We start from the raw sequence: 26,103 nt of genomic DNA on the forward strand, positions 1-26,103 counted from the left end.
ATTTATTTATTTATTTTTTGAGATGAAGTCTCACTCTGTCACCTAGGCTGGAGTGTAGTGGCATAATCTCAGCTCACTGCAACCTCCACCTCCCAGGCTCAACTGACTCTCATGTCTCAGCGCCCAGAGTAGTTGGAATTATAGATGTGTGCCACCACACCCGGCTAATTTTTGTATTTTTAGTAGAGACGGGATTTTGCCATGTTGGCCAGTCTGGTCTTGAACTCCTGACCTCAGGTGATCCAACCCCTGGGCCTCCCAAAGTGCTGGGATTACAGGAGTGAGCCACTGTGCCTGGCCTGAAGTTATTGTTATTGTTGTTGTTATTTTTTGAGACAGAGTCTCCCTCTGTCACCCAGGCTGGAGTCCAGTGGCACGATATTGACTCACTGCAACCCCCATGATCTTGGCTCACTGCAACCTCCACCTCCTGGGTTCAAACGATTCTCCTGCCTCAGTCTCCCAAGTAGCTGGGATTACAGGCGTCGGCCAGCACATCTGGCTAATTTTTGTATTTTTAGTAGAGATGGGTTTCACCATGTTGGCCAGGCTGGTCTCAAATTCCTGGGCTAAGTGATCTACCCGCCTTGACCTCCCAAAGTGCTGGGATTACAGGCGTGAGCCACTGCACCCAGCATCAATTTTTTAAAAACAAATTTTAGCTTCTGACAAAAGTGAATTTTCTCTTATGAAATCGCCCCCCTAAGAAAAGTCCATTTTTCTCTGGGTAGAATTTTGCACATCTGAATCTGTTATCCAGAAGATAGGATTTCTCTGCCAGTTCCTGTGTCATAATAAAGTTCCTCATTGAAGCTTCAGATGTGGTTAACTTGGTCTTGCTGTTTTTTCCAAAATGGCAGGCACGGTACATCTGTGGGATCAAAATGGTGGGGGTCAAAATGGAGGGCAAGAACTTGCAACTTAGGCCGGGCGCGGTGGCTCAAGCCTGTAATCCCAGCACTTTGGGAGGCCGAGACGGGCGGATCACGAGGTCAGGAGATCGAGACCATCCTGGCTAACACGGTGAAACCCCGTCTCTACTAAAAAATACAAAAAAACTAGCCGGGTGAGATGGCGGGCGCCTGTAGTCCCAGCTACTCGGGAGGCTGAGGCAGGAGAATGGCGTAAACCCGGGAGGCGGAGCTTGCAGTGAGCTGAGATCCGGCCACTGCACTCCAGCCTGGGCGACAGAGCAAGACTCCGTCTCAAAAAAAAAAAAAAAAAAAAAAAAGAACTTGCAACTTGATGGGCCTCTAACCCAGAGCATCAGGGAAAGTATCTCAGCAGAGGTGATACCTGAGCTGAGTTTTACAGTCTGCACAGAGGTGGAGCCAAGCAAAGAAAGAGGGGCGAAGTGTTCTGGCCATAGAAACCTGTTTGAGCGAGGCTTCATCCGCAAGCCTTGGTGTCTCTGATCCTGCATGCGTCTGCTGTCTCCTCTCCTCCACAGGGACTCTGTAAGCTTGGCTCCGCAGGCGGCACAGACTATGGTCTCAGGCAGTTTGCGGAAGGGTCGACAGAAAAGCTGGCCAAACAGTGTCGCAAGTAAGCGGGGTGTGTTTCCCAGGCCCTCCACCTCCTCACGCACCTTCCGGGCAGGAGTCTCTGGGGTGTGCTCCAGTGGAGTGTGAAAGGGACCTCATCCCCGGTTCACCACCCTGAAATCGCCTCACCCTCTTGACCTGAGCCCTGGGCCCCTTCCCACGTGTGCTCCCTCCTCACTTCCAGGTGGCTGTGCAATACGTCCATAGACACCCGGACCCGGCGCTGGGCAGTGGAGGGCCTGGCCTACCTCACGCTGGACGCTGATGTGAAGGACGACTTTGTCCAGGACATCCCTGCCCTGCAGGCCATGTTTGAGCTGGCCAAGGCAAGTGTGGAGGAGTCTGGCCTGACCACAAACCTCAGGAAAGGTCTGCTGGGTCCAGACCCACAGGGATTGGATCCCAGTCTTCCTCCTGGCTCTACTCCTTACCCCTGTGTAAACCTGATCGGTTATTTCCTCTTTTCTGGCCCTCATTTTACCTGACTGTAAAATGGACTCCCAACTCCTAATGCCTTCCAGAGTGGGAAGATGCACAGGAGGGCAGTTTGTTTTCCTGGGGTCCTCAGGAGGTGAGGTCTTGAAGGACCTGAGGCAGCTAAAAAAAAAAAAAAAAAAAAAAAAAAAAAAAAAAAAGTGGGGCATCGTAGCACGCGCCTGTAATCCCAGCACTTTGGGAGACTGAGGCAGGCGGATGGCTTGAGCTCAGGGGAGTTCGGGACCAGCCTAGGCAACATGGTGAAACCCCATCTCTACAAAAAATAAAACAAATTAGCTGGGCGTGGTGGCACATACCTGTAATCCCAGCTACTCAGGAGGCTGAGGTGGGAGGATTGCTTGAGCCTTGGGAGGTTGAGGCTGTAGTGAGTTAGAATTGCACCTCTGCACTACAGCCTGGGTGACAGAGAGAGACCTTGCCTCAAGAAAAGAAATAAATAAAAGAGGCTGTGCCTGGCCTTTCTGGGAACCTGCCCTCCCTCCCAGACCCTCCCAGACTCCTTTCCTCATCTGCTGGGCCAACTCCCTGGCTCTTTTCTACCAGTAAAGAAAGAAAGTTTGGAGAGATTTTCGCCAGGACCTGAGAATGTTCAGCTCCCGCCCCATCTCCAGTTGGATGGGAAAGTGTTAGACTGGGCTTTTGGAATAGGCACAAACTGAGGATCTTTGTGAGACAGCTCCTATTCATACTGCCAGAGCTGCTGTTGGAGGGTACAGGAGACACTGCTGCCTGCCTTTATGGACAGAGCCTCTCCTGCACTGCTGTCTTTCCTCAGAATGGGCCCTACCAGCTACACTCCTCCCACACCAACCTGCTGGCCACGTGAGGGAGCATCCTGGAAGCAGAGATTTGTCCTAAAGTTTCCTTTCTGCTTTCCTTCTCCCCGACCCTGTGCCTTCCAGACCAGTGACAAGACCATCCTGTACTCGGTGGCCACCACCCTGGTGAACTGCACCAACAGCTATGATGTCAAGGAGGTCATCCCGGAGCTTGTCCAGCTCGCCAAGTTCTCCAAGCAACATGTGCCCGAGGAGCACCCCAAGGTAGGGTCAGGCGCGACGTGGGAGGGATCTGGTCTGTGCCACCAGGCCTCCAAAGGAGGTGAAACGGCAAAAGGAGTGGTGTCAGGAACAGCGTGGTGTGTGTCTGGGTGGTTGGGGGTAGGATACACGTACACTGAAGATGTTAATGGTAAACTTTCCCACCAGATGGTGCTCATGCTTTTTCTTTGTTTTTATTTTCTATTTTGAAAAAAATCCAACAGTTTGTAATCTGAGAAAACAAACGGAGCTATGATGGACACTTTGCAATTTGTGTTGTTGATTTTATGGATTAAAGACAGTTTTATTTCATGTCTCCAACAGATAACAATTTGATTTTCTCAGGTTTCTGGGTTTTGTGACATGGGTGCTAAGTAGGAATCATGAGAGGAGAGGCATACTCAGCATTAGCCCAGAAGTCACGGATCCCCTGGACCCCTCTCCAACAATTCCCTGAACATGAAGATATGATTTGTGTGTGATTTGCATATGAATATATGCAAGATATAGCCAGCCAATAAAATCATTTAGATTTTTTTAAATGATCAAAGTAATATAATCATGCTGCAGAACGTGTTAAAATGTGGAGAAAAGGGGATAACCACTCATGATTACGTCATCTCCACATGACTGCTGTTGGCATTTTGATGCTATGTTACCTACCAGGGGCTTTTTTTCTATGTATCTTTTTTCTTTTAATAGTTACAATCAGAATATATTTATCATTTTGTGCCCGATTTTGGAAAAATATGTTTTCCACATTGCCATCTCATTCTCTGAATCATTTTTATTGTATTTATTTTTTGAGACAGAGTCTGGCTCTGTCACCCAGGCTGGATTGCAGTAGTGAGATCTAGGCTCGCTGCAACCTCTGCCTCCCAGGTTCAAGTGATTATCCTGCCTCAGCCTCCTGAGTAGCTGGAATTACAGGCACGCACCACCACTCCCAGCTAATTTTTGTATTTTTAGTAGAGACAGGGTTTCACCTTGTTGGCCAGGCTGGTCTTGAACTCCTGACCTCAAGTGACCCACCCACCTCGGCCTCCTAAAGTGCTGGGAATCCAGGCGTGAGTCACCGCACCCGGCCTCTGAATCATTTTTGAAAGCTGGATGATGTTTCATCCAGGCAAGGGTGCAGAGCATGTGCTGTGGCTGTAAAGTTCCAATGTGGCTTCCAGGGCTTGCCCAGGGTTGTCATCCCCTTTCCCACCACTCACCACTCTGAGGATTGTCTGTAGGGACTCTTTAACCCTGGGTTGACTTTGGGTTTCCAGCAAACCCAATCTATTGTTATGGTGGCTTCATCCACTGTGTCCTTTCTCTCCTGCTTATACCCTCTACCTCCCCTCCCACCCCAGCCTTTTCCAAGACAAACAATATATGTATCATTTAGTCTTTTGGATTATCCTTCTTTTATTTCATTCCTCTGTGAGTGAGAGAACCTTTGGGACTGGTTTTCTACGGTATCAGCTCCTCAGGCTCTGTCTTGGGATTAGGGAAGGCAAGGAAGAAAAGAGACAGTGACACATGACAGCAGAGCATGCTATATACCCCTTGGCAGTTGTTTGGGAAGAGGGAATCTGGAGAAGTGTCTTAGTTTCCTATTGTTTCTAGAACACATTGCCACAAGCACTGTGACCTAAAACAACACAATTTTTACCTTTTTTTTTTTTTTTTGAGACTGAGTCTCCCTCTGTTACCCAGGTGGAGTGCAGTGGTGCAATCTTGGCTCACTGCAACCTCCGCTTCCTGGGCTCAAGCAATTCTCCTGCTTCAACCTCCTGAGTAACTGGGATTACAGACATGCTCCACCATGCCCAGCTAATTTTTGTATTTTTAGTAGAGACGGGGTTTCGCCATGTTGCCCAGGCTGGTCTCAAACTCCCGGGCTCAAGTGATCCACCCACCTCAGCCTCCCAAAGTGCTGGGATTACAGACGTGAGCCACCACGCCTGGCCCAGTTTTGAAAATCTTATAGTTCTGGAGGTCAAGAGTCCTAAAATGAGTCTCACTCAGCTAAAGTCAAGGTGTTAGCAGAGCTGGTTTCTTCGGGTGGCTCTAAGGGAGAATCATTTTGTTGCCTTTTTCAGCTTCTAGAGGCCACCTACATGCTTTGGCTGGTGACCTTGAACCACTCTGACCTCACTTCCATTCCATTGTCACATCTCCTAGTGGTAACTCTGATCTTCCTGCCTCCCTCTGATAAAGATCCTGGTGATTATATTGGGCCCACACAGAAATCTAGGCTTACCTCCCCATCTCAAAATCCTTGACTTAATTGTGTCTACAAAATCCCTTTTACCATGTAAGGTCCCACGTTCACAGGTTCCAGAGACTAGGTCATGGACATCTTTGGAAGCCATTATTCAACCGACTCCAAGAATTCAGAAATGCACCATCTTTGGTTCCAATTCAGATTGGCCTAGCACCCAGGACCCTCTTACATTGCCATCTTTTCATCTCCCTAGGACAAAAAGGACTTTATAGATATGCGGGTGAAGCGGCTTCTGAAGGCGGGTGTCATCTCTGCTCTGGCTTGCATGGTGAAAGCAGATAGTGCCATCCTCACCGACCAGACCAAGGAGCTGCTGGCCAGGTGGGGCTGCAGTGGACCAAGGCTTGGAACTAGGGCTGAGGGCTGAGGGGCCTGGAGTGTAGCATGCTGGGCAGGGAGATAGAAATGCTGGGGGCCTAAATGAGATAAGATATTGGGAAAGCCTGGAGAAAGGTCTGAGGGGATCAGCTTTGAAAAGTGACATGGGACCAGGAGTGGTGGCTCATGCCTATAATCCCAGGGCTTTGGGAGGCTGAGGTGGGAGGCCTGCTTGAGTCCAGGAATTCAAGACTAGCTTGGGAAACATATTGAGACCCCATCTGTACAAAAAATTTTAAAATTAGCCTGGCCTGGTGGTGTGCACCTGTACTCCCAGCTACTTGGGAGGCTAAGGCAGGAGGATCACTTGAGCCCAGGAATTCAAGGCTGCAGTGAATGATGATAGTACCACTGCACTCCAGCCTGGGCAACAGAGCAAGGTCCTGTCTCTGTACAACAGAGGAAAGAAATAAAGACAGACAGACAGACAGACAGACAGAAAGAAAGAAAGAAAGAAAGAAAGAAAGAAAGAAAGAAAGAAAGGAAGGAAGGAAGGAAGGAAGGGGGAGGGAGGGAGGAAGGAAGGAAGGGAGGGAGGGAGAGAGGAAGGGAGGAAGGGAGGAAAGAAAAGAAAGAGAGAGAGGAAGGAAGGGAGGAAGGAAAGAAGGTACGAGGGAAGGGAAAAGAAGAAGAAAGGAAGGAGAAAGAAGAAATAAAAAAGAAAGAGAGAAAGAAAGAAAAAAGAGAAAGAAAGAGGTAGAAAGGAGGGAAGGAAGGAAGGGAAGGAAAGAGAGAGAGAGAAAGGAAAGAAAGAAGGACAGAAAGAAGAAAGAAAAGAAAGCAAGAGGGAAAAGAAAGAAGAAAGAAAGGAAGGAAGAAGGAAAGAAAGAGGGAAAGAAGGAAAGGAAGGAAGAGAAGTGACATGGTGGGCAGGTCATCACAGGTGGAAGTTTGCATCAGGAGAAAGGAGGCCACTGTTCCTTCTTGTTACCTTGTCCCCAGAGGTTAAAGGCACAGTCTCTGTGCAGTCTGGCCAGGGAGGCAGGCAAGATCACAGCTACAGTCCGACGCAATGGGTACCATGATGTGGGAAGCACAAAGGGCTGGTTGGAGCACAAGCAGTGTCCCCCAACCAGCCAGACTGGAGGGGAAGTGGGTGGGCAGCTGGTAAGGCCTCCTGGGGGATGTGACAACTCAATCAAGCTCTGAAGGAAGGAAAGGAGCCACCTAAATGCAGGAGAGGGAAGGTTCCAGGCAGAGAGAATAGCATCTGCAATGACACCGAGGATGGAGAGAGAATGAGTGAATTTGGGGTTCTCCTGCAATATGTCTGGGGCAGGGAATGCACAGGAGGGGCTGGTGCTAGATGAGACAAGAGAGGAGGCCAGAGCCAGATCATGGAGGCCCTGGGGCACATCTATGTTGAAAAGTTTCTCCTGGGTGGTTGTGTCCCTAAATAAGGATAGCGAGGGCGCTCTTTGCAGCCTCACTTGGCCTTAATGCCTTCCCAGACAATTATTTCCATGAGGTCATCTTCCCAAGGTGGCTAATTCTGGGGCACAGGCACACAAGTGGCACTTTCCATGGTCTCCCTTTTCATCCCAGGATTTCACTGGCTCCGACTGACTGGCCTGCTGCTGCTGCTGCTGCCTGGGAAGGTGTTCCGGTGCATTAAATGTTCTCCTTTCTCCTCGGTCCCACAGGGTATTCCTGGCACTGTGTGACAACCCAAAGGACCGAGGCACCATTGTGGCTCAAGGTGGTGGCAAGGTAACTGGGCAGGACATGGTCCTTGCCATCCTAGAAGGTGCCTTTGTGCATGCTCTTTGCCCAGCCCAAGAATAATATACCCTCTGCCCCAGCTCAACTTCCTGGAATACGGCCACCACTTACTGTGCTGTCTGTGCTCATAGCCCCAAGCCAATTTCTGCTTGACTTTATGCTATGATGGTATGTACTGTGGAATCCCATCTATCCTCCTTGCTATTGGAAGGAAGCACTGTGCAAAGATAGAGACCCTGGACTTTGATGTAGAAGACTTGTAGTTGAGTTCTTGCTCTGCCCCTTTTTGACTGCATAACCTCAGGCAAAATACTTAATCTCCCAGCCACAGCTTCTTCATCTGTAAACTAGGGGAAAAATCACACTTTCACTTTGCAGACTGTCACAAGAATTAGAGAAAATATAGAAAGTATTGGTTCATGGTAGGTGCTCAATAGATGTCTGATGTTAAGATTGGGTTTGGCTGAAATTCCATCTCTATTAAAAATACAAAAATTAGCTGGGCGTGGTAGCGTGCACCTGTAATCTCAGCTACTCAGGAACCTGAGGCAAGAGACTTGCTTGAACCCAGGAGGCAGAGGTTGCAACAAGCCGAGATCATACCATTGCAGTCCAGCCTGGGCAGCAAGAATGAAACTCTGTCTCAGTAAAACAAAACAAAACAAACAAACAACAAAAAGATTGGGTTTGGCTTGGGCAGAAAGTAAAAAATTTATTGATTGAATTATTTATTTTTCCAAAAGCTGAAGGAACATTTAGGTGGGTGGGAGGAAGTTGTGCAAAGACCTGAATGTGCACTGGGAACGAAGGGGAGTGAATATGTGATTAAGGATTTAATTGTTTTCCATGATGTGCAAGGGCTGATTATATGGCAGAGTCTTCCTGGACCGGGACAGACAGACAGCACCTGGAGCAGGAGGATAGGAGGGAAGCCTCTGGATGTCTGTGACTAAGCAGTGACCTTGCCCTTTCTTACAGGCCCTGATTCCCCTGGCTTTGGAGGGCACAGATGTGGGCAAGGTGAAGGCAGCCCACGCTCTAGCAAAGATCGCTGCTGTCTCCAATCCAGACATTGCTTTCCCCGGGGAGCGGGTAGGTGCTTGGGTAGATGGAATAGGGCCATGGGGGGGGGGTCTCCTCTGTTCCTAGAGGCCTTTCCCCTCATCACTATACCTCCAGCCTGGGAGAGGAGCATGGTACTGTCACAGGAAAGGTGATGCATTGGAGGCACCTGGATTCCAGGCCTGGTTCTACCCCTGACAAACAGGATTGCCCTTTCCAAAATTCAGTTATCCTGTCTATAAAGAAAATAATCCTGCCTGTCAGGATTAAATCAGACAATGTACGAGAAAGTGTTTTGGAAACTTTGCAGCTGGGCACCTATAAATGTAAGGCACTCAGGGAACAAAGTCCTTACCTGACCAAACCCTTGACCCCTCCCCAACAGGTGTATGAGGTGGTGCGGCCCCTCGTAAGCCTCTTGGACACACAGAGGGATGGGCTTCAGAACTATGAGGCTCTCCTAGGCCTCACCAACCTGTCTGGGCGGAGTGACAAACTCCGGTGAGTGTGGTGAGTGTGGCAGGGGTGGAGAGAGGTGGCTCAAAAAGTGTTTGTTTGAAATTTCACATAATGTGCTGAGAATGCTCTTCTCAGAAGACAACATCAAAGGCAAGGTGTGGGATTTGAGTTAGCACTTAGTAAACCACACAGTGAATATACCAAAGCCAAAAGATGCTGTAAGGCTTTTTTTTTTTGTCTGAGTCTCACTCTGTTGCCCAGGCTGGAGTGCAGTGGCGCCATCTCAGCTCACTGCACCCTCCACCTCCAGGGCTCAAACTATTTTCCTGCCTCAGCCTCTCGGGTAGCTAGGACTACAGGAGTGTGCCACCATACCCAGCTAATTTTTGTAATTTTAGTAGAGACAGGGTTTCCCCATGTTGGCCAAACTGGTCTCAAACTCGTGACCTCAGGTGATCTGCCCGCCTTGGTCTCCCAAAGTGTGGGATTACAGGTGTGAGCCACTGCACCCAGTCAGCACTTCTTTCTAAAGTAGTAATGATCACCCTTCTAACTGGCGTGAGATGGTATCTCATTGTGGTTTTGATTTGCATTTCTCTGATAACCAGTGATGATGAGCATTTTTTCACGTGTCTGTTGGCTGCATAAATGTCTTCTTTTGAGAAGTGTCTGTTCATATCCTTTGCCCACTTTTCGATGGGGTTGTTTTTATCTTGTAAATTTGTTTAAGTTCTTTGTAGATTCTGGATATTAGCCGTTTGTCAGATGGGTAGATTGCAAAATTTTTCTCCCATTCTGTAGGTTGCCTGTTCACTCTGATGATAGTTTCTTTTGCTGTGCAGAAGCTCTTTGGTTTAATTAGATCTCATTTGTCTATTTTGGCTTTTGTTGCCATTGCTTTTGGTGTTTTAGTCATGAAGTCTTTGCCCATGCCTATTTCCTGAATGGTATTACCTAGGTTTTCTTCTAGGGTTTTTATGGTTTTAGGTCTTACATTTAAGTCTCTAATCCATCTTGAGTTAATTTTTGTATAAGGTGTAAGGAAGGGATCCAGTTTCAGCTTTCTACATATGGCTAGCCAGTTTTGCCAGCACTATTTATTAAATAGGGAATCCTTTCCTCATTTCTTGTTTTTGTCAGGTTTGTCAAATGTTATAGATGTGTGGTGTTGTTTCTGAGGCCTCTGTTCTGTTTCATTGGTCTATGTATCTGTTTCAGTACCAGTATCATGCTGTTTTGGTTACTGTAGACTTGTAGTATAGTTTGAAGTCTGATAGAGTGATGTCTCCAGCTTTGTTCTTTTTGCTTAGGATTGTCTTGGCTATGCCTACTCTTTTTTGGTTCCATATGAACTTTAGAGTAGTTTTTTCCAATTCTCTGAAGAATTGGAGATGGCACTGAGTCTATAAATTATCTTGGGAAGTATGGCCATTTTCACGATATTGATTCTTCCTAGCCATGAGCATGGAATGTTCTTCTATTTGTTTGTGTCCTCTTTTATTTTGTTGAGCAGTGGTTTCTAGTTCCCTTTGAAGAGGTCCTTCACATCCCTTGTAAGTTAGATTCCTAGGTATTTTATTCTCTTTGTAGCAATTGTGAATGGGAGTTCACTAATGATTTGGCACTCAAGGATCCAGAACTAGAAATACCATTTGACCCAGCAATCCCATTACCGGATATATACCCGAAGGATTATAAATCATGCTACTATAAAGACACATGCATGGCTGGGAGTAGTGGCTCACACCTGTAATCCCAGCACTTGGGGAGGCCAAGGCAGGTGGATCACGAAGTCAGGACATTGAGACCACCCTGGCTAACATGGTGAAACCCTGTCTCTACTAAAAATACAAAAAAATTAGTCAGGCGTGGTGGTGGGCACCTGTAGTCCCAGCTACTTGGGAGGCTGAGGCAGGAGAATGGCGTGAACCCAGGAGGCAGAGCTTGCAGTGAGCTGAGATTGCACCACTGCACTCCAGCCTGGGCAACAGAGCGAGACTCCGTCTCAAAAAAAAAAAGAAAAAAAAAAAAAAAAAGACACATGCACACGTATGTTTATTGCAGCACCATTCACAATAGCAAAGACTTGGAACCAACCCAAATGTCCATCAATGATAGACTGGATTAAGAAAATGTGGCACATATACACTGTGGAATACTATGCAGCCATAAAAAAAGATGAGTTCATGTCATTTGCAGGAACATAGATGAAGCTGGAAACCATCATTCTGAGCAAACTATCATAAGGACAGAAAACCAAACACTGCATGTTCTCACTGATAGCTGGGAGTTGAACAATGAGAACACATGGACACAGAGAAGGGAACATCACACACCGGGGCCTGTTGTGGGGTGGGAAGCTGGGGGAGGGATAGCATTAGGAGAAATACCCTAATGTAAATGATGAGTTGATGGGTGCAGCAAGCCAACATGGCACATGTATACCTATGTAACAAACCTGCACGTTGTGCACATATACCCTAGAATTTAAAGTATTAAAAAAAAAAAAAAAAAGATATCCAGGTGGATAGTGGGATAAAATGTATTCCTCTGTGGAAGTAGGAGTATGTCAGCATGTACTGGGTTGGGATTCTTTTGGTTGCCAGTAGCAGAAAACTGAACTATAATAGGCCTAAGCATAAAGGAAATTTATTGGCTCATGTAGATAAGAAGTCTGGGGTAGCAAGATTCAGGTGTGGCTTGATGCAGGGCTTACAAAGCTGTCTTAGGTTCCTGTTCTCTCTGTCTCTCCTCTCCTTTCTGTATTATTTTAATTCTCAATGGGCTTTTCTGCTCTCTCATGGTTGTGAGGGCAGCTCTGGCCTTTACATCTTCTTGGATCTACATCCAGGATGAGAGAGAGAGAGAGAGAGAGAGAGAGAGAGAGAGAGAGAATTTCTTCACTGCAATAATACAGAGGCTGTCCAGTTGGGTGACATCAAGAACCCACTGCTGTGGCCAGGACGCCATGCTATATAATTTAGTTTAGGCCCATGGTGCCCCTCCTAGAGCTGGGAGCTGTTTGATGCCACATAAACCATGCTGGCTGAGGATGTGGGAAGGATAGCACCAGAATGGAAGAATGGTCCCTAGATGGCCAGAAAACCCCCATGGTCACTGCAGAAGACTCAAGGGTCTGTCTTCCTCCACCCTCCTACCCTAGGCAGAAGATCTTTAAGGAGAGGGCCTTGCCGGACATCGAGAACTACATGTTTGAGAATCATGACCAGCTGCGGCAGGCGGCCACCGAGTGCATGTGCAACATGGTGCTCCACAAGGAGGTGAGGCAGGGGCTCAGGACGGAGACCCGGGCATGATCAAGGCACAGAGAGACAGGCCAGGGTCAGACCCTGGGGTGAGATCGGGGGCTGTTATGATGGCATTAAGGTAACACTTTGGGCAGAAAATCCAGGAATCCCTAAATCTTTCCTAGATTACAGTCCCCCTCCCTGTAGGGGCCCTGAGAGACAGATATGCATAAAAGAAAAAATACAAAGCTAGGGCTTTGAATCCAAACCCTGGGCTAGATGAGGTGGAAGACACCATTTCCCTAAGTTACTTAGGCCTAAATAAACTTAAAACAAAGCAGGATATGAGACCAGGGCCTCTCGGAGGTCAAGGAAGGCTAGACCGCTTGCATTTATTGAAACTCCACATATATAAAACAATGAAGAAATGCCAAATACAGTTATCAACCATTTCAGGATGTCTTAAATGTCAGCATTTAATGAACTACCACTGTTCCCATAGAAATTGCAATGCAATATAACTGTACTTATCACAGAATAATTATAGGGTTTATAAAAATAAAATGAATTCAGAACATGCTGTAGGCCTCATGGTCCAGTCATGGGACAAATGATACCCATCTGGTGAATGTCTTCTTCTTCCCATCCTGTCAGAGTACTGCTGTGCCTGTAGGTATAATCTTATCAGATATAACAGCAGGGTCTAAATTTGAGGCCCTTCATTAACATGAGGGCCAAGCTGAATGGCCCTCCTGGGCCCCCATATAGGGACTAGCGAGAGACCCAGTCTGTTTACCCTCAACACTTGAGCCTTAGATCTTCTCACTGTTTTAGGGGGAAAACCTAACCCATTAAAGCCTATTAAAGGCCGGGTGCAGTGGCTCATGCCTGCAATCCCAACACTTTGGGAGGCCGAGGTGGGTGGGTCACTTGAAGTCAGGAATTCAAGACCAGCCTGGCCAATATGGTGAAACCCCATCTTTACTAAAAGTACAAACATTAGCCAGGCATGGTGGTGGGTGCTTGTAGTCCCAGCTACTCCGGAGGCTGAGACATGAGAATTGCTTGAACTTGGGAGGCAGAGGTTACAGTGAGCCGAGATCATGCCACTGCACTCCAGCCTGGGCGACAAAGCAAGACTTCATCTCAAAAAACAAACAAACAAACAAACAAACAAACATATTAAAGTCAGGGGGAATGAAGCTACCAGGGTCTACCAGGGAGCTGGCCTAAGGCTGGGCTGTGGGCCTGGAAGCCATGGGGGAGACAGAGAGTGTGTCCAGGGAGATGGGGTTGGGAGGCTGAGAGGTTGAGGGAGGTAATGGGAGGAGGGAGGCAACCTTTCCTATGGGAGCACCAGCTGCTACAACAACTCAAGTCAAAATGTTCAATGGTCCCAATAGGATAGAAGTTCATTTCTTGCTCACCATGTCGAAGTCCTGTTTGGATTGGGTGGCTCACTTTTTTTTTTTTCTGAGATGGAGTCTGGCTCTGTCATCCAGGCTAGAGTGTAGTGGTGTGGTCTCGAATTACAGCAGCCTCCGCCTCCTGGGTTCGGCGATTGTCCTGCCTCAGCCTCCCGAGTAACTGGGACTACAGCGCGTGCCACCATCCCTGGCTAATTTTTGTATTTTTAGTAGATACAGGGTTTCACTGTGTTAGCCAGGATGGTCTTGATCTCCTGACCTCATGATCTGCCCGCCTTGGCCTCCCAGTGCTGGGATTACAGGCATGAGCCACTGCACCCAGCCGGGTGGCTCACTTTCAAGCTGACTCAGGGATCCAGGCTTCTTTGATCATCAAGAACTGCCTTCTCTGCCACACTGGGAGTGGATTCCACTCTGATGGTGAATGGGGAGACAGACCGAGGAAGAGGTGCCTAAAAGTGACACACATCACTTCCGCTCATGTTCCATCTATGAGAACTAGGCCACCACCACATCGAGATGTGAGAAATGGGGGAATGTAGTCCATGTAAGGGCAGCTGCTTCCCAGAAACAACTGTGTCCCACGAGAAGGGGCCATGCTGACCCCTCTGATATATGGTGACCTCTGCCATGCTCTCACTTCCGATGACCACTGCTCCAGTTTCAGGGAGATGAAGATAGAGGGTCACACCTGGGAAGCTGTGATCTTGGTCCCCTTTTGGAGTTCCACTTCTAAGAAACCTGGCCCAGTAGAATGCTCTGAGACTTGACCACCTAGATTTTACAGTAGTGCAGAGGGTTGAGGATGAGATGCTGTGAGGGGTTAATACTTCTCTGAGACATGTCAGGGTACTGGTCCCCTGGAAGCTCTTCTCCTGGTTTTCAGATCCTTGGGAAGCCTCATCTCTCACCTGGTAGAGATGGCACTGTAGCTTTCTAATACCAAGCAAACCACCTAATTGTTCCCTGCTTCTGCCCCAGTCCCTGCAAAATCATTTTATGGAAGACCCTGAAGGCCCATCCATTGTGGGAGAAACCTTCCAAGCTTCCCCAAAGCGATGGGAAATACAGTTCCTCAGGCATCATCTACCCTGCAGGAGTCTGTGCCTGCCTCCTTCCCCGGCTGTGGAGGCTGAATGCAAACAGAGGTGGTGAAGCACACTAGATGGGGAATTCTTTGTTTTCTTTATTTGGAAGAATTTGTAGCCCCTTCATTCAACCAATTGGGGAAGGCTTCTTGGGAGAGGTAGCATGAGTGAGCTGCTCAGAGGGAAACGCTAAGGGATCTTGGTTTGGAGAACTTCAGATGCATCTTACCTTCTTCAGACTGGGCAGATTGGGGACAGTTTTCTCTGAGCCATGTTCCTGCCTCCCACAGGTACAGGAAAGGTTCTTGGCTGATGGGAACGACCGGCTAAAGCTGGTGGTGCTGCTCTGCGGGGAGGATGATGATAAGGTACAGAATGCGGCTGCAGGGGCTCTGGCCATGCTGACAGCAGCACACAAGAAACTGTGCCTCAAGATGACTCAAGTGGTAAGAGCTGGCCCTGGGGATAGGAAGGGCTGGATGGGCTCCAGGGAATCTCCCCACTCACAGATCACACCTGATGATCCTCTGGGGAGACCAACTCCTAAAGAAACCTCTCACAGCCGCTAGGCATCTGTTCTTACTGCCTAAGAAGAGGAGTGTCTATTCCCTTCATTCATTATTTGGTGTCTTACATTCATTATTTGGTCTTCCCAAGTGTGCTAGCTCAACCCCTCCCACTGGAGTTTCACCCATTGCCTTTAGAGGTGCATATACCTCATTGCTTAAGAACAACAGCAATGCTAATCACTGCCATGGAGCTCCAGAGCTTCCCAAGAGAAGCACGGTTGTGGTGGGGATGCCATAAGGAGCTTACGGTTTGGCAAAAAAGCTACAGATTCTCTTAAGAGGACACAATGACCAGCTCCTATGAGACTGTTTCCATTGCAGCAGGTGTAATGGAAATATCTGTATAGTCACAAACGTGGGAGTGCACAACGAAACTTTCCTTATTTCACCAAACTGAAGAGTTTGTGGGCACTCATCTCTCCCCATGGCGAAAAATGTGGACATCTCAATTCAAAGCTGTTCATGTCTGGTTTAAAGGCAGGCTCTTTTAGATAGTCAGTGTAAGGTGTGTATGTATCGGCGGGTGTGTTCTCTAAGTTCCAAGGGGGTTTGTGTTGTCCTGGCATCTGACAAGGGTGTATCTGTTGAATGTAGTTCATCCTGCATGGTCTTTGGACTTCAACCTCTTTCCCTAAGGCAAGCTTCTCAAAACTGTAATGTGTTTAAGAATCACCTAGGCAACTTGTTAAAACAGTTTCCCCACATGTTCTGATTTAGTAGATTGGGGGTGCGATGCTAACAGCTTGGGGACCACACTTTGAAACCACTGCCCTAGAGCAGCCTCTTCTGGTGTTACTGGGCACATAACTCTTGTTGCAGGTCCTCACAGGACCCTCTGTGACTCCTTGCACTTACTGAGTGCCAGGTGTTGCCCTAAGTGTTTACATTTATTAAGTTATTTAATCATCCAAACCACCCTGTGAGGTGGATATTATTATTATCATCATCCCTATTTAACAAATGAGGAAACTGAGGTGCAGACAAGCAACTAGACCAAGGCCACACAGCCTGTTAGTTGGGAAGGGATTGGAACCCTTCAGGACTGCCAACCCACTCCTGTCCACTTCTTTGTTCTTCCTTGCGGGGCTCAGAAATCTTGGCTGCATTTTTGTTCTGACACGGGGCTTCCTGGGGACTCTGTGAAGCTACTCAGACTCATCTTTTGTGCCACCCCTTGGCCATGTTGGATGCTGGACATCTCTAGTCTCATGTCATCTGGGCTATGCCCTGGGCTATGCTTCCTGCCCTGGAATCCCATCCTTGTTGAGTTCCTATCACTGCTTCCTTTGACCCTCAGTGACTCATCCCAGGGAGCGATGGGCCCGGGACCCATTATCAGTTATACTTCAGCATAGAAACTTTCCAGCCTCGAACCGTGCCACAGCTAGCTGAGTTTTCATGTTCTTTCCTTGGGATAGGGCATTCAGTGCAGAGTTTACAAAAGTTGGGTTAGATGCTCAAAAGCCAAGAATTTGCCTTTTCTTCCCCCTGCATCTGTCTCCCCTTGTGCTTGTGGAAAGCGAGCCCTGCTGACAAATGCCGGGTGAGGGTAACAGGTACAAAGCAGCCCAAGGGGAAACCTTTGCATTGGTGTTTTTTTTTTTAATTTATTTTTATTTTTATTTTTTTATTGTTTGAGACAGAGTCTTGCTCTTTTGCCCAGGTTGGAGTGCAGTGGTACAATCTTGGCTCACTGCAACTTCCACCTCCTGGGTTCAAGTGATTCTCCTGCCTCAGCCTTCCTAGTAGCTGGGATTACAGGCGTGTGCCACCACGCCTGGCAAATTTTTGTGTTTTTAGTAGAGAGGGGGTTTCCCCATGTTGGCCAGGCTGGTCTTGAACTCCTGACCTCATGCTCCACCTGCCTTAGCCTTCCAAAGTGCTGGGATTACAGGCATAAGCCACCACATTCGGCCTGGGTTGGTGTCTTAAATCATCACCTACTTGCCCTGCATCCACTTCTACTTGTTGAGCACTTACTGTGCTCAGCCCCCATGCTAAGTTCTTTCCATGTATTATCTCATTAAATCACCACAATGTTAGAGGTAGGTGTAGAAGATGACCCTGAGGCTTACAGAGGTTAAATAACTTAACTGAGGCCATGTAGTTGGTAAGTGGCTGAGCTGGGACCTGAACGCTGGCCTCTCTGACTCCAAACCCCCATGCTGATGACCATTCTACTCTGCTGCCCCAAGTATATCTGTTGAATGATACAGGAGTAAAGCCTCCTGGTTCTATTCTCAGCATTATCTCTGTCTCCTGGGATGATCAGAGGGGTCTAGAGTCCTACCTTCCCAAGAATAGTAGTTGAATTGCTTCATAGCTGGGAATGGAGGAAGAATGGAAGTGAGGATACATTTGACTCTTGTGTTGATTCCAGTTAAATACAGGGCTGGGGGAGAGCATGTCTGCATGTCTAGAGCTGATGTCTCAAAGGGCACCTGGTTTGGCAGAAGCAGGCATTGCCCATGTACCCAGGGTGAGAATCCTCCTTTTGAACACTCTGCATCCCTGTTCTTCTCAGGTTTGCAGTGGGTCTGGCCCTTTGCTTCTTAAGCTGCTTAAGAAATAAATGGATTTGGAATATGAATCCTCTACTATTTCCAGATGCGTGACCATAGCTAAGTTATGCTGATTCCTTTAATTATTTTGTTTTAGTTCATTTTCTGTTGCTATAACCTGAGACTAGGTAAAAGAAAAGAGGTTTATTTTGGCTCACAGCTCAGAAGGCTGGGAAGTCCAAGATCAGACAGCATCATCTGATTTGCTTTTGGTGAAGGTCTTATGCTGTGTCATAGCATGATTTAGAAGCAGAAGGGAAATGTGTATGTGTGAAAAGGATAAAACACAAGAGGTGGCAACTGGGGCCATGACTGGCCATCATGGTTACTAATCTAGTCTCTTGAGAGTGAGAACTCACTGCTGCAAGAATTGACACATTCCTGTGACGCAGCATTAATTCCTCTTAATGACCTAATCACCTCTTAAAGGCCCCACCTCCCAACATTGCCACACCAGGGACCCACATTTCTAACACATGAACTCTGGGGACACTCTCAAACTTAGCACCCTCCTTACCTTTTTTCCTGCCTCCAGACAACCCAGTGGTTGGAGATCCTCCAGCGGCTTTGCCTGCACGACCAGCTGTCTGTCCAACACCGGGGCCTGGTCATCGCCTACAACCTACTGGCAGCCGATGCTGAGCTGGCCAAAAAGCTGGTGGAGAGTGAGCTGCTGGAGATCCTGACTGTGGTGGGCAAACAGGAGCCAGATGAGAAGAAGGCAGAAGTGGTTCAGACAGCCCGAGAATGTCTCATCAAGTGCATGGATTATGGCTTCATTAAACCAGTGTCTTAGACAGGGACCCTCAGGGATGCTGGGAGTGGTCCTGTACTGTGCAGAGTCCTGGGTTGGGTTCTCCTGGAGTGTCAGGTCATCTAGGGATCATAGCAGTGACAAGGAAGTCTCAATATAAAGGAAAGACTTGACCGTTCCCTGAGTTGTGAATCTTCTCCTTTGTCCTGACAGAGTTTGGATGTTTCATTCTCTCTCTTGCTTCCTATCTCCTTACATCTGTCAAGTTTCAGAAATTCCAAGAATAACTTTCACCCATGATTAGAACATAGGTTGGATCATTCTTTCTGTACCCATTTTGAAGGCCAGGATAATAGGTTGAAGTTCTTTATATTTTGGAAAATGGATTTTGTGGTAAGGTAGGAACTAACGAGTGTGTGCATATAAAGGTTAATGCTGTTGTATTTGGATGCTGATCTTCATGTGCTGTTTTCATGACCTCTCTCCCACACTATTTGAATCAGTCTGTTCAGAACAGTGTATTTCACCTTCAGTGCTCTGTCCCAGCCCTGTGCCCATTCCCATCACTTCACTGTGATGGAAATAGAGTTTATGTTCAACAGTGAGACATGACCTCTGCAATTTGCTTGGGAAAGTCTTCCAAGCAAGACGGACATGATGAATACAAATAAGATCATCTTCAAACAAAAAATAAATAATTCATTGGCTCATGTATCTTGGCCATCCAGGGAAGGTCTGACATTGTTAGATCCAGAGTTTCAAATGTCATCACCATGGATGTGTCTTTTTCTCTCTCTCATTTTCTCCCCATATTTTGTCTTTTATTTATTATAGGTTGATCTCATTCCCTGGTGGGTTCTCTCCCTGTGATAGGAAAGAAAGTCCCCAGCAGCCCCAGGCTTACATAGCTGTTATAGTTCATTATGAAAGAGAAGAGAGAAGAGCATTCTCAATAACTCAGCAAAGTTCCCAGGAATGACTCTGATATGTCTATGTCTCAGGTCACATTTCCATCTATGAACCAATCATATTCAGAGGTGGAATGCTAATTGGCCAGGCCTGGGTCATATATACAAGTCTAGGTTAAGAAGGAGCTTCATCCCTGTCCAATTGACATGGACTGATTAGGGGTATTAATGGAAGAGGTGTGCCACCACAAAAGAATGTACCCTGGGCAGATCAAAGAACATGTTCTGTATGTCAGGCTTGGCCACAAAAGAATGACACAAGTACTATGCCGTAGATCAGAACCTCTCTGTTAATACTGCCTTTTTAGCTTGGTTGAGGTAGCTAAGATCTAGTACTGTCACTCAGGTATGTCCCAATTCTACCTACTTTTATTGAAGGGTCAACAGTTCTGATCTCAGCATTGGGTAAAGGGTGGGACATTTAGATTTATGGTCCTTGATGAAAACAATTTACAACGTTCTGTTGTGTAGTAAGTGTAAGTGTACATATGCCTGGAAAAGAGACAAACTATCAGAAAGTTGCACTGTTGTGGTATGGGCCAAATCCAACATAATACCCACTATACCTCTAGAGAACTAAAACCTTAGTTTCTCAGATCTTTACATACAGCCTACATTTTACTATTGCATGGGCTTGTTTCACAGCAGGAAACTATACTCATCATATCCTTATGATAGAGAATGACAACATTCAAAAAGGTGTGGCCCTTCTGAAAATATATACAACATTCATCATCAATAAATGGCATGATTTGACCCCTGTCAAATTCTTTCCTTCTTTCTTCATATGTGGGCTTGAGTGGGTGTATTTAGCTCTTTTAAATAAAACTCTTTCAGAGGTAGGGCCATACTCTTACTCATTTTGACTCTCATGAGGTTACATCTGCCAGTGGTGTTCAGGGCCAGTTAGATAAAGCTCATCTTGTTTGGATTGCAGGGATTTTTTTTTTTTTTTTTTTTTTTTTTTTTTTTTTGACAGGGTCTTGCTCTGTAACCTAGGCTCAAGGGCAGTGGTGCAGTCATGGCTCACTGCAACCTTGGTCTCCACGGCTCAAGTGATCTTTCTGCTTCAGTCTCCTGAATAATTGGGACTACAGGCACACACCACCACCCCCAGCTAATTAAAAACATTTTTTTTTTTAGAAACAGGGTCTCACTATGTTGCCCAGTCTGGACGACCACATTCTTTAACATGAATATTTTATAAATAGTCCAACAAGATCCAGAGGAAAGCTGAATTCCTTCATCTGATTTTTGCCACTAGTCTACTATCTGGCTAAGTCTTCATGGGAGGCCTTTAAGAAAAGCTGTGACAAATACCTTTGTTTCCCACTGCCTAGATTACATAAGTGGTTGGCTTTTCCAGCCTAGACTCTTAGTCACCATTGCTTGTAAGAGGACCCTTCTTTGCAGATTCCTATTTATTTTCATCTATGCTTTCAAACAGACCGATGCTAGCCTGAGATTATCTCTTTATTGAGGTAGCTTGCTCAAAACCAGCAAGGAACAGCCAATACCTGCCAACTTTCTAGGTTTTTCCAACCAATTCTCTTACAGAAAACCTATGAATACCTTAGAGGTATGTTTCTTAGTGTCCCAACATATAATGGAAAATTTCATCATTTTTATCATTACTTTTAACTGAAGTATGTTGCTATCAGATAACTTGGTCTGTATCATATTAATCCTTTGCCATTTGAGAAGCATATATATATATATATATATATATATATTTTTTTTTTTTTTTTTTTTGAGATGGAGTCTCACTCTGCTGCACAAGTTGGAGTGCAGTGGTCGGATCTCAGCTCACTGCAAGCTCCGCCTCCCGGGTTCACGCCATTCTCCTGCCTCAGCCTCCCAAGCAGCTGGGACTACAGGCGCCCACCACCTCGCCCGGCTAGTTTTTTTTTTTTTTTTGTATTTTTTAGTAGAGACGGGGTTTCACCATGTTAGCCAGGATGGTCTCGATCTCCTGACCTCGTGATCCGCCCGCCTCGGCCTCCCAAAGTGCTGGGATTACAGGCTTGAGCCACCGCGCCCGGCCATAAACCTTGTTTCTTTATAAATTACTTGGGCTCAGGTATTTTGTTGAGCAACACAAACAGACTAAAAGTAGAAATCCTTGTCTTATTCCAGATCTTACAGGAAAGGCTTTGAGTGTGATGTTAGCTGTGGGCTTCTCATAAATGACCTTTATTGTGCCGAGTTACGTTTCTTTTTTAAAAATTTGCACTCAGGGTTATCCTCAAAGAGATATATGCCTCTACATCTAATTTGGTGAACTTTTTTTGTCATCTTTCTCTCTCTCTCTTTCTCTCTCTCTGTTGCTCTGACTCTCTGCCTAGGGAATGGAAGATAAGAGAGAATTTTTATCATAGAAGGATATTAAATTTTATCAAATGATTTTTGGCATCTAATAGATGATTATATGGTTTTTGTCTTTCATTCTGTTAATGTGGCATGTCACATTTATTGATCCTTGCATTCCAGTGATAAAAACATTTCTCAAAAGAAGACATGCAAATAGCCAACAGATAATGAAAAAATGCTCAGCATCACTAATCATTAGAGAAATGCAAAGTAAAACCACAATGAGATATAATCTCTCACTTGTCAGAATATTTATCATATTTTTAATCATCCTGTACTTTATTTCAAAACAGAGTGTTTTCAAATGAAAAAACAAAAGATAAGTGTTGGTGAGGACGTAGAGCAAAGGAAACACTTGTACACTGTTGGTGGAAACGTAAATTGGTGCAGCCATCATGGAAAACAGTATGGAGATCCCCCTGCCCAAAAAGAAAAAAAAAAACTAAAAATAGAATTATTATGTGATTTAGAAATCCCTCTTCAGGGTATTAATGCAAATGACTCGAAATCAGTTTGTCGAAGGGATATCTGCACTCCTATGTTCATTGCAACACTATGCACAATAGCCAAGTAATGGAATTAACCTCAGTCCATCAACAGATGAATGGATTTAAAAAAATGTAGTGCATATATACAATGGAATACTATTCAGCCTTTAAAAAGAAGGAAATTCTGGGCTGGGTACAATGGCTCACACCTGTAATTCTAACACTTTTGGTGGGCAGATCACTTGAGGTCAGGGGTTTGAGACCAGGCTGACCAACATGGTGAAACCCCATCTCTACTAAAAATACAAAAATTAGCTGGGTGTGGTAGCATATGCCTGTAATCCCAGCTACTTGGGAGGCTGAGGCAGGGGAATGGCTTGAACCTGGGAGGCAGAGGTTTCGGTTAGCTGAGACTGAGCCACTACATTCCAGCCTGGGTGACGGAGTGAGTGAGACTCCATCTCAAAAGAGAGAGAGAGAGAGCGCGAGTGAGAGAGAGAGAGACAAGGAAATTCTGAAATTTGTGACAACATTGACAGAATTGGAGAACATTATGCTAAGTGAAATAAGTCAGGCCCAGAAAGATAAATACTACATGTTCTCAGTTATATGTAGAATTTAAAACAATGAACTTACAGAAGTGGAGAGTATAATGGTGGTGACAGAAGCTGGAAGATGGGGAAATGGGGAGGTGATGGTCATAGGGTATTTCAAGCAAGGACAATATGATTTTTCTTTTTGTGCATTCTATTGCACAGCATGGTGAATATAGTTAATAGTAGAGTGTTGTACATTTCAAAATTGCTAAGTAAATTTCAAATGTTCTTGCCATAGAAAAAGTGTTAAGTATTTGAGGTGATGGAAATGTTAACTAGCTTGATTTAATTATTTCACACTGCATTCATAAATCATTAACATCATTTTATACCCCATAAAATTTTTTCCCCACGCAACTCCCTCTTCATGGAACCCATCAATCTATACAATTAAAAATTATCAATTTACAATACAAAAAGAAGAAAAAAAGAGAAGCATAAAATTGAAAACTTAGAAATAAAACTTTTACATTATTTACACAACAGGATTGTACATGTAAAAAATCTGATAGCTACAAACTGTTAGAACCAATAAGTGAATTTAGATATGAAGTCCATTTTCAAAAATCAATTGTATTTCTACATACCTATAACAGTTAGGAAATTAAGTTTTTAAAGATGGTGCCGTTGTAATATCATAAAACATCAATGCCTTGAAATAAATTATGAAAGATGTTTAAGAATTCTAACTGTAAAATACTATTTACAAAAATAAAAGAAAACTCTAGAGATATTACTATATTCATGGATTGGATGACAACATTATAAACATATAAATTCTCCCCAAATTGATATATAGATTCCATGAAAGCCCAATAAAATTTTGAGGCTTTTGGTGGGACAGAGATTAATAAGTTATTTGTAAAATGTTTATGAAAAGCCATAGAATCAAGAATAGCAATGATCATCTTGGAGGAGAATAAAGTTTGGCCAGGCATGGTGGCTCATGCCTGTAATCTCAACACTTTGGGAGACTTAGGCAGGAGGTATTGCCTGGGACCAGCAGTTTGAGATCAGCCTGGAAAACATAGTGACTCTCCATTTCTACATTTTTTTTTTTAACCAAAAAAAAAAAAAAAAAAAAAAGAAAGAAAGAAAAGAAGAATAAATTGGAAGATTAACCGTGAATATCAATATAAGGTAATAGTTATTAAGATGGTATGATGTCTGCAAAAGAATATGAAAATAGACCAATGAAACAGAAGAGAGAATTCAGAAATAGACCCACACATATAGGTGCACTTGACTGATGACGAAGATCACACCACAAAACAGTGGGGAAAGGATGAACTTTTCAACAAATGATATTGGGTCAACTAGCTATCCATATGGAAAAAAATTAAACTTAACCCCTGCCTCACAACACACTCAAACATCAGGTGGATTAGAGGTCTAAATGTGAAAAGTAAAACTAGAAATATTCTTATGACACAGGGCTAGACAGTTTAAAATAAAAAAGAAATATTCTAGAAGGTAACACTAGAGACTATCTTCATGAATTGGAGGAGGCAGGTATTTCTTAAATGAGACATAGAAGCACTAACCATAAAGGAAAATGTTGACAAAGAGGACAACTTTATTAAATAGGAGCTTCAATTCATGAAAAGACACTATTAAGCCTTCAATTCATGAGAAGACACTATTAAGACAGTAATAAAGTCAGCCACAGAGTGGAAAGAGATTGCTAAACGTTTAATCAGTAAAGAACTTGTCCCAGCCTGGTCAACAAATTGAGACTGCATCTCTACAATAAATTAAAAATCAGCCAGGCATGGTGGCATGTGCCTGTGGTTCCCAGCTACACAGGAGGCTGAGGCAGGAAAATTGCTTGATTTCAGGGGGTCGAGGCTGCAATGAGCCAGATTTGCATCACTGCACTCCAGCCTGGGCAACAGAGGGAATCCTGTCTCAGAAAACAAAAACAAAAACAAAAAAACAAAGCAAGCTACTTTTACAGACACCCGTCTCTACAAAGAGTACACTAAAAATGTTAGCTGGGTGTGGTGGCACATGCCTATAGTCCCAGCTGCCTGGGAGTTGGGGGCTGAGGTGGGAAGATTGCTTGAGTCCTAGAGGTTGAGGCTGTGGTGAGCCATGACGGTGACACTGCACTCCAGCCTCGGTGACAGAGGAAGACCCTGTCTGAAAATAAAAGCAAATTTAAAAAAATTAAAATGCTGACAAAACTAAGTGTTGGTAAGAATATGGAATAACTGGAACTCTTATACACTGCAGATGGGAATGTGAATTGCTACAAAAACTTAGGAAGATGTATTTGGCAGTATCCCCTAAAAGTGCTTGACATAAAATTGAACATATGCATAGCCAGTAACTCCAAGGTACACAGCCAACAGAAATATGTACTTGTGTACGTGTGTCACAATGAGAGAGAACACTTTTCATCGTGGCTCCCAAATGGAAATAACCCCAATGTCCATAGTAAATGGAAAAATTGTCCAACATGGATACAGGAGAAGACGATACACCAGTATAAATGCCACATTACCGCTAAGTACAACAACAAGGATGTGACTTACAAATATAATATTCAAGTGAAAGAAGCTGGACCTAATAGAGTACACCGTACAGTGAATGATCCGTTTATACCAGTTCAAAACCAGGCAAGACTAGTAGGTGATGTTAAAAGTCAGGATGGTGGTTACTTGTAAGCAGAGCATAAGGTTAGTGGTGGGGAGGGGCACCATGGCAGCTTCGAAGTTTTGGCCTGGGTGTGTTCACTTTCATCAGGCTTGAGATGTGTGCACTTTTCTGTGTAATGCTATGTTTCATTTTGTTAAAGCTTAATTTAAAAAGTGAATAACACCTTTCTCTTAGAGTTGTTGTGATAATACATAAAATAGCGGATCTGAAGCAACTGGTTCTTAGTATAAGAATAGCATTGATTCTATAGTATATTGTTATTAGTATAAGACCGGTATTTATTCTACAGTATATTCTTATTGTAATAACATAAGAATAACACTTATTCTATAATATATTCATACTAGTGTAAGAATAGCATTTATCCTACAGTATATTCTGATTAGTATAAGAGT

General features: G+C 45.0%; 1 protein-coding gene across 3 annotated transcripts in view; it reads left to right on the top strand.

The window, feature by feature from the left end:
- Nucleotides 1-21,301, top strand: part of UNC45B (unc-45 myosin chaperone B) — a 41,927-nt gene extending 20,626 nt beyond the window's left edge. The window contains exons 11-20 of one of the 3 annotated variants that reach the window (XM_037992648.2): nt 1,451-1,545; nt 1,729-1,870; nt 2,945-3,085; nt 5,551-5,678; nt 7,379-7,445; nt 8,436-8,549; nt 8,905-9,020; nt 12,142-12,259; nt 15,032-15,187; nt 18,407-21,301. In XM_037992648.2, the coding sequence (XP_037848576.1) occupies nt 1,451-1,545; nt 1,729-1,870; nt 2,945-3,085; nt 5,551-5,678; nt 7,379-7,445; nt 8,436-8,549; nt 8,905-9,020; nt 12,142-12,259; nt 15,032-15,187; nt 18,407-18,667 (1,338 nt within the window). In that variant the 3' untranslated portion in view covers nt 18,668-21,301. Of the gene's footprint in view, nt 1-1,450; nt 1,546-1,728; nt 1,877-2,944; nt 3,086-5,550; nt 5,679-7,378; nt 7,446-8,435; nt 8,550-8,904; nt 9,021-12,141; nt 12,260-15,031; nt 15,188-18,406 lie in introns of all 3 variants that reach the window. The other 2 variants (XM_037992647.2, XM_037992649.2) reach the window with 2 other exon arrangements.
- Nucleotides 21,302-26,103: the final 4,802 nt, after the last annotated feature.

Source organism: Chlorocebus sabaeus, chromosome 16, assembly GCF_047675955.1.
Source record: "Chlorocebus sabaeus isolate Y175 chromosome 16, mChlSab1.0.hap1, whole genome shotgun sequence".
NCBI classification, from domain to species: domain Eukaryota; kingdom Metazoa; phylum Chordata; class Mammalia; order Primates; family Cercopithecidae; genus Chlorocebus; species Chlorocebus sabaeus.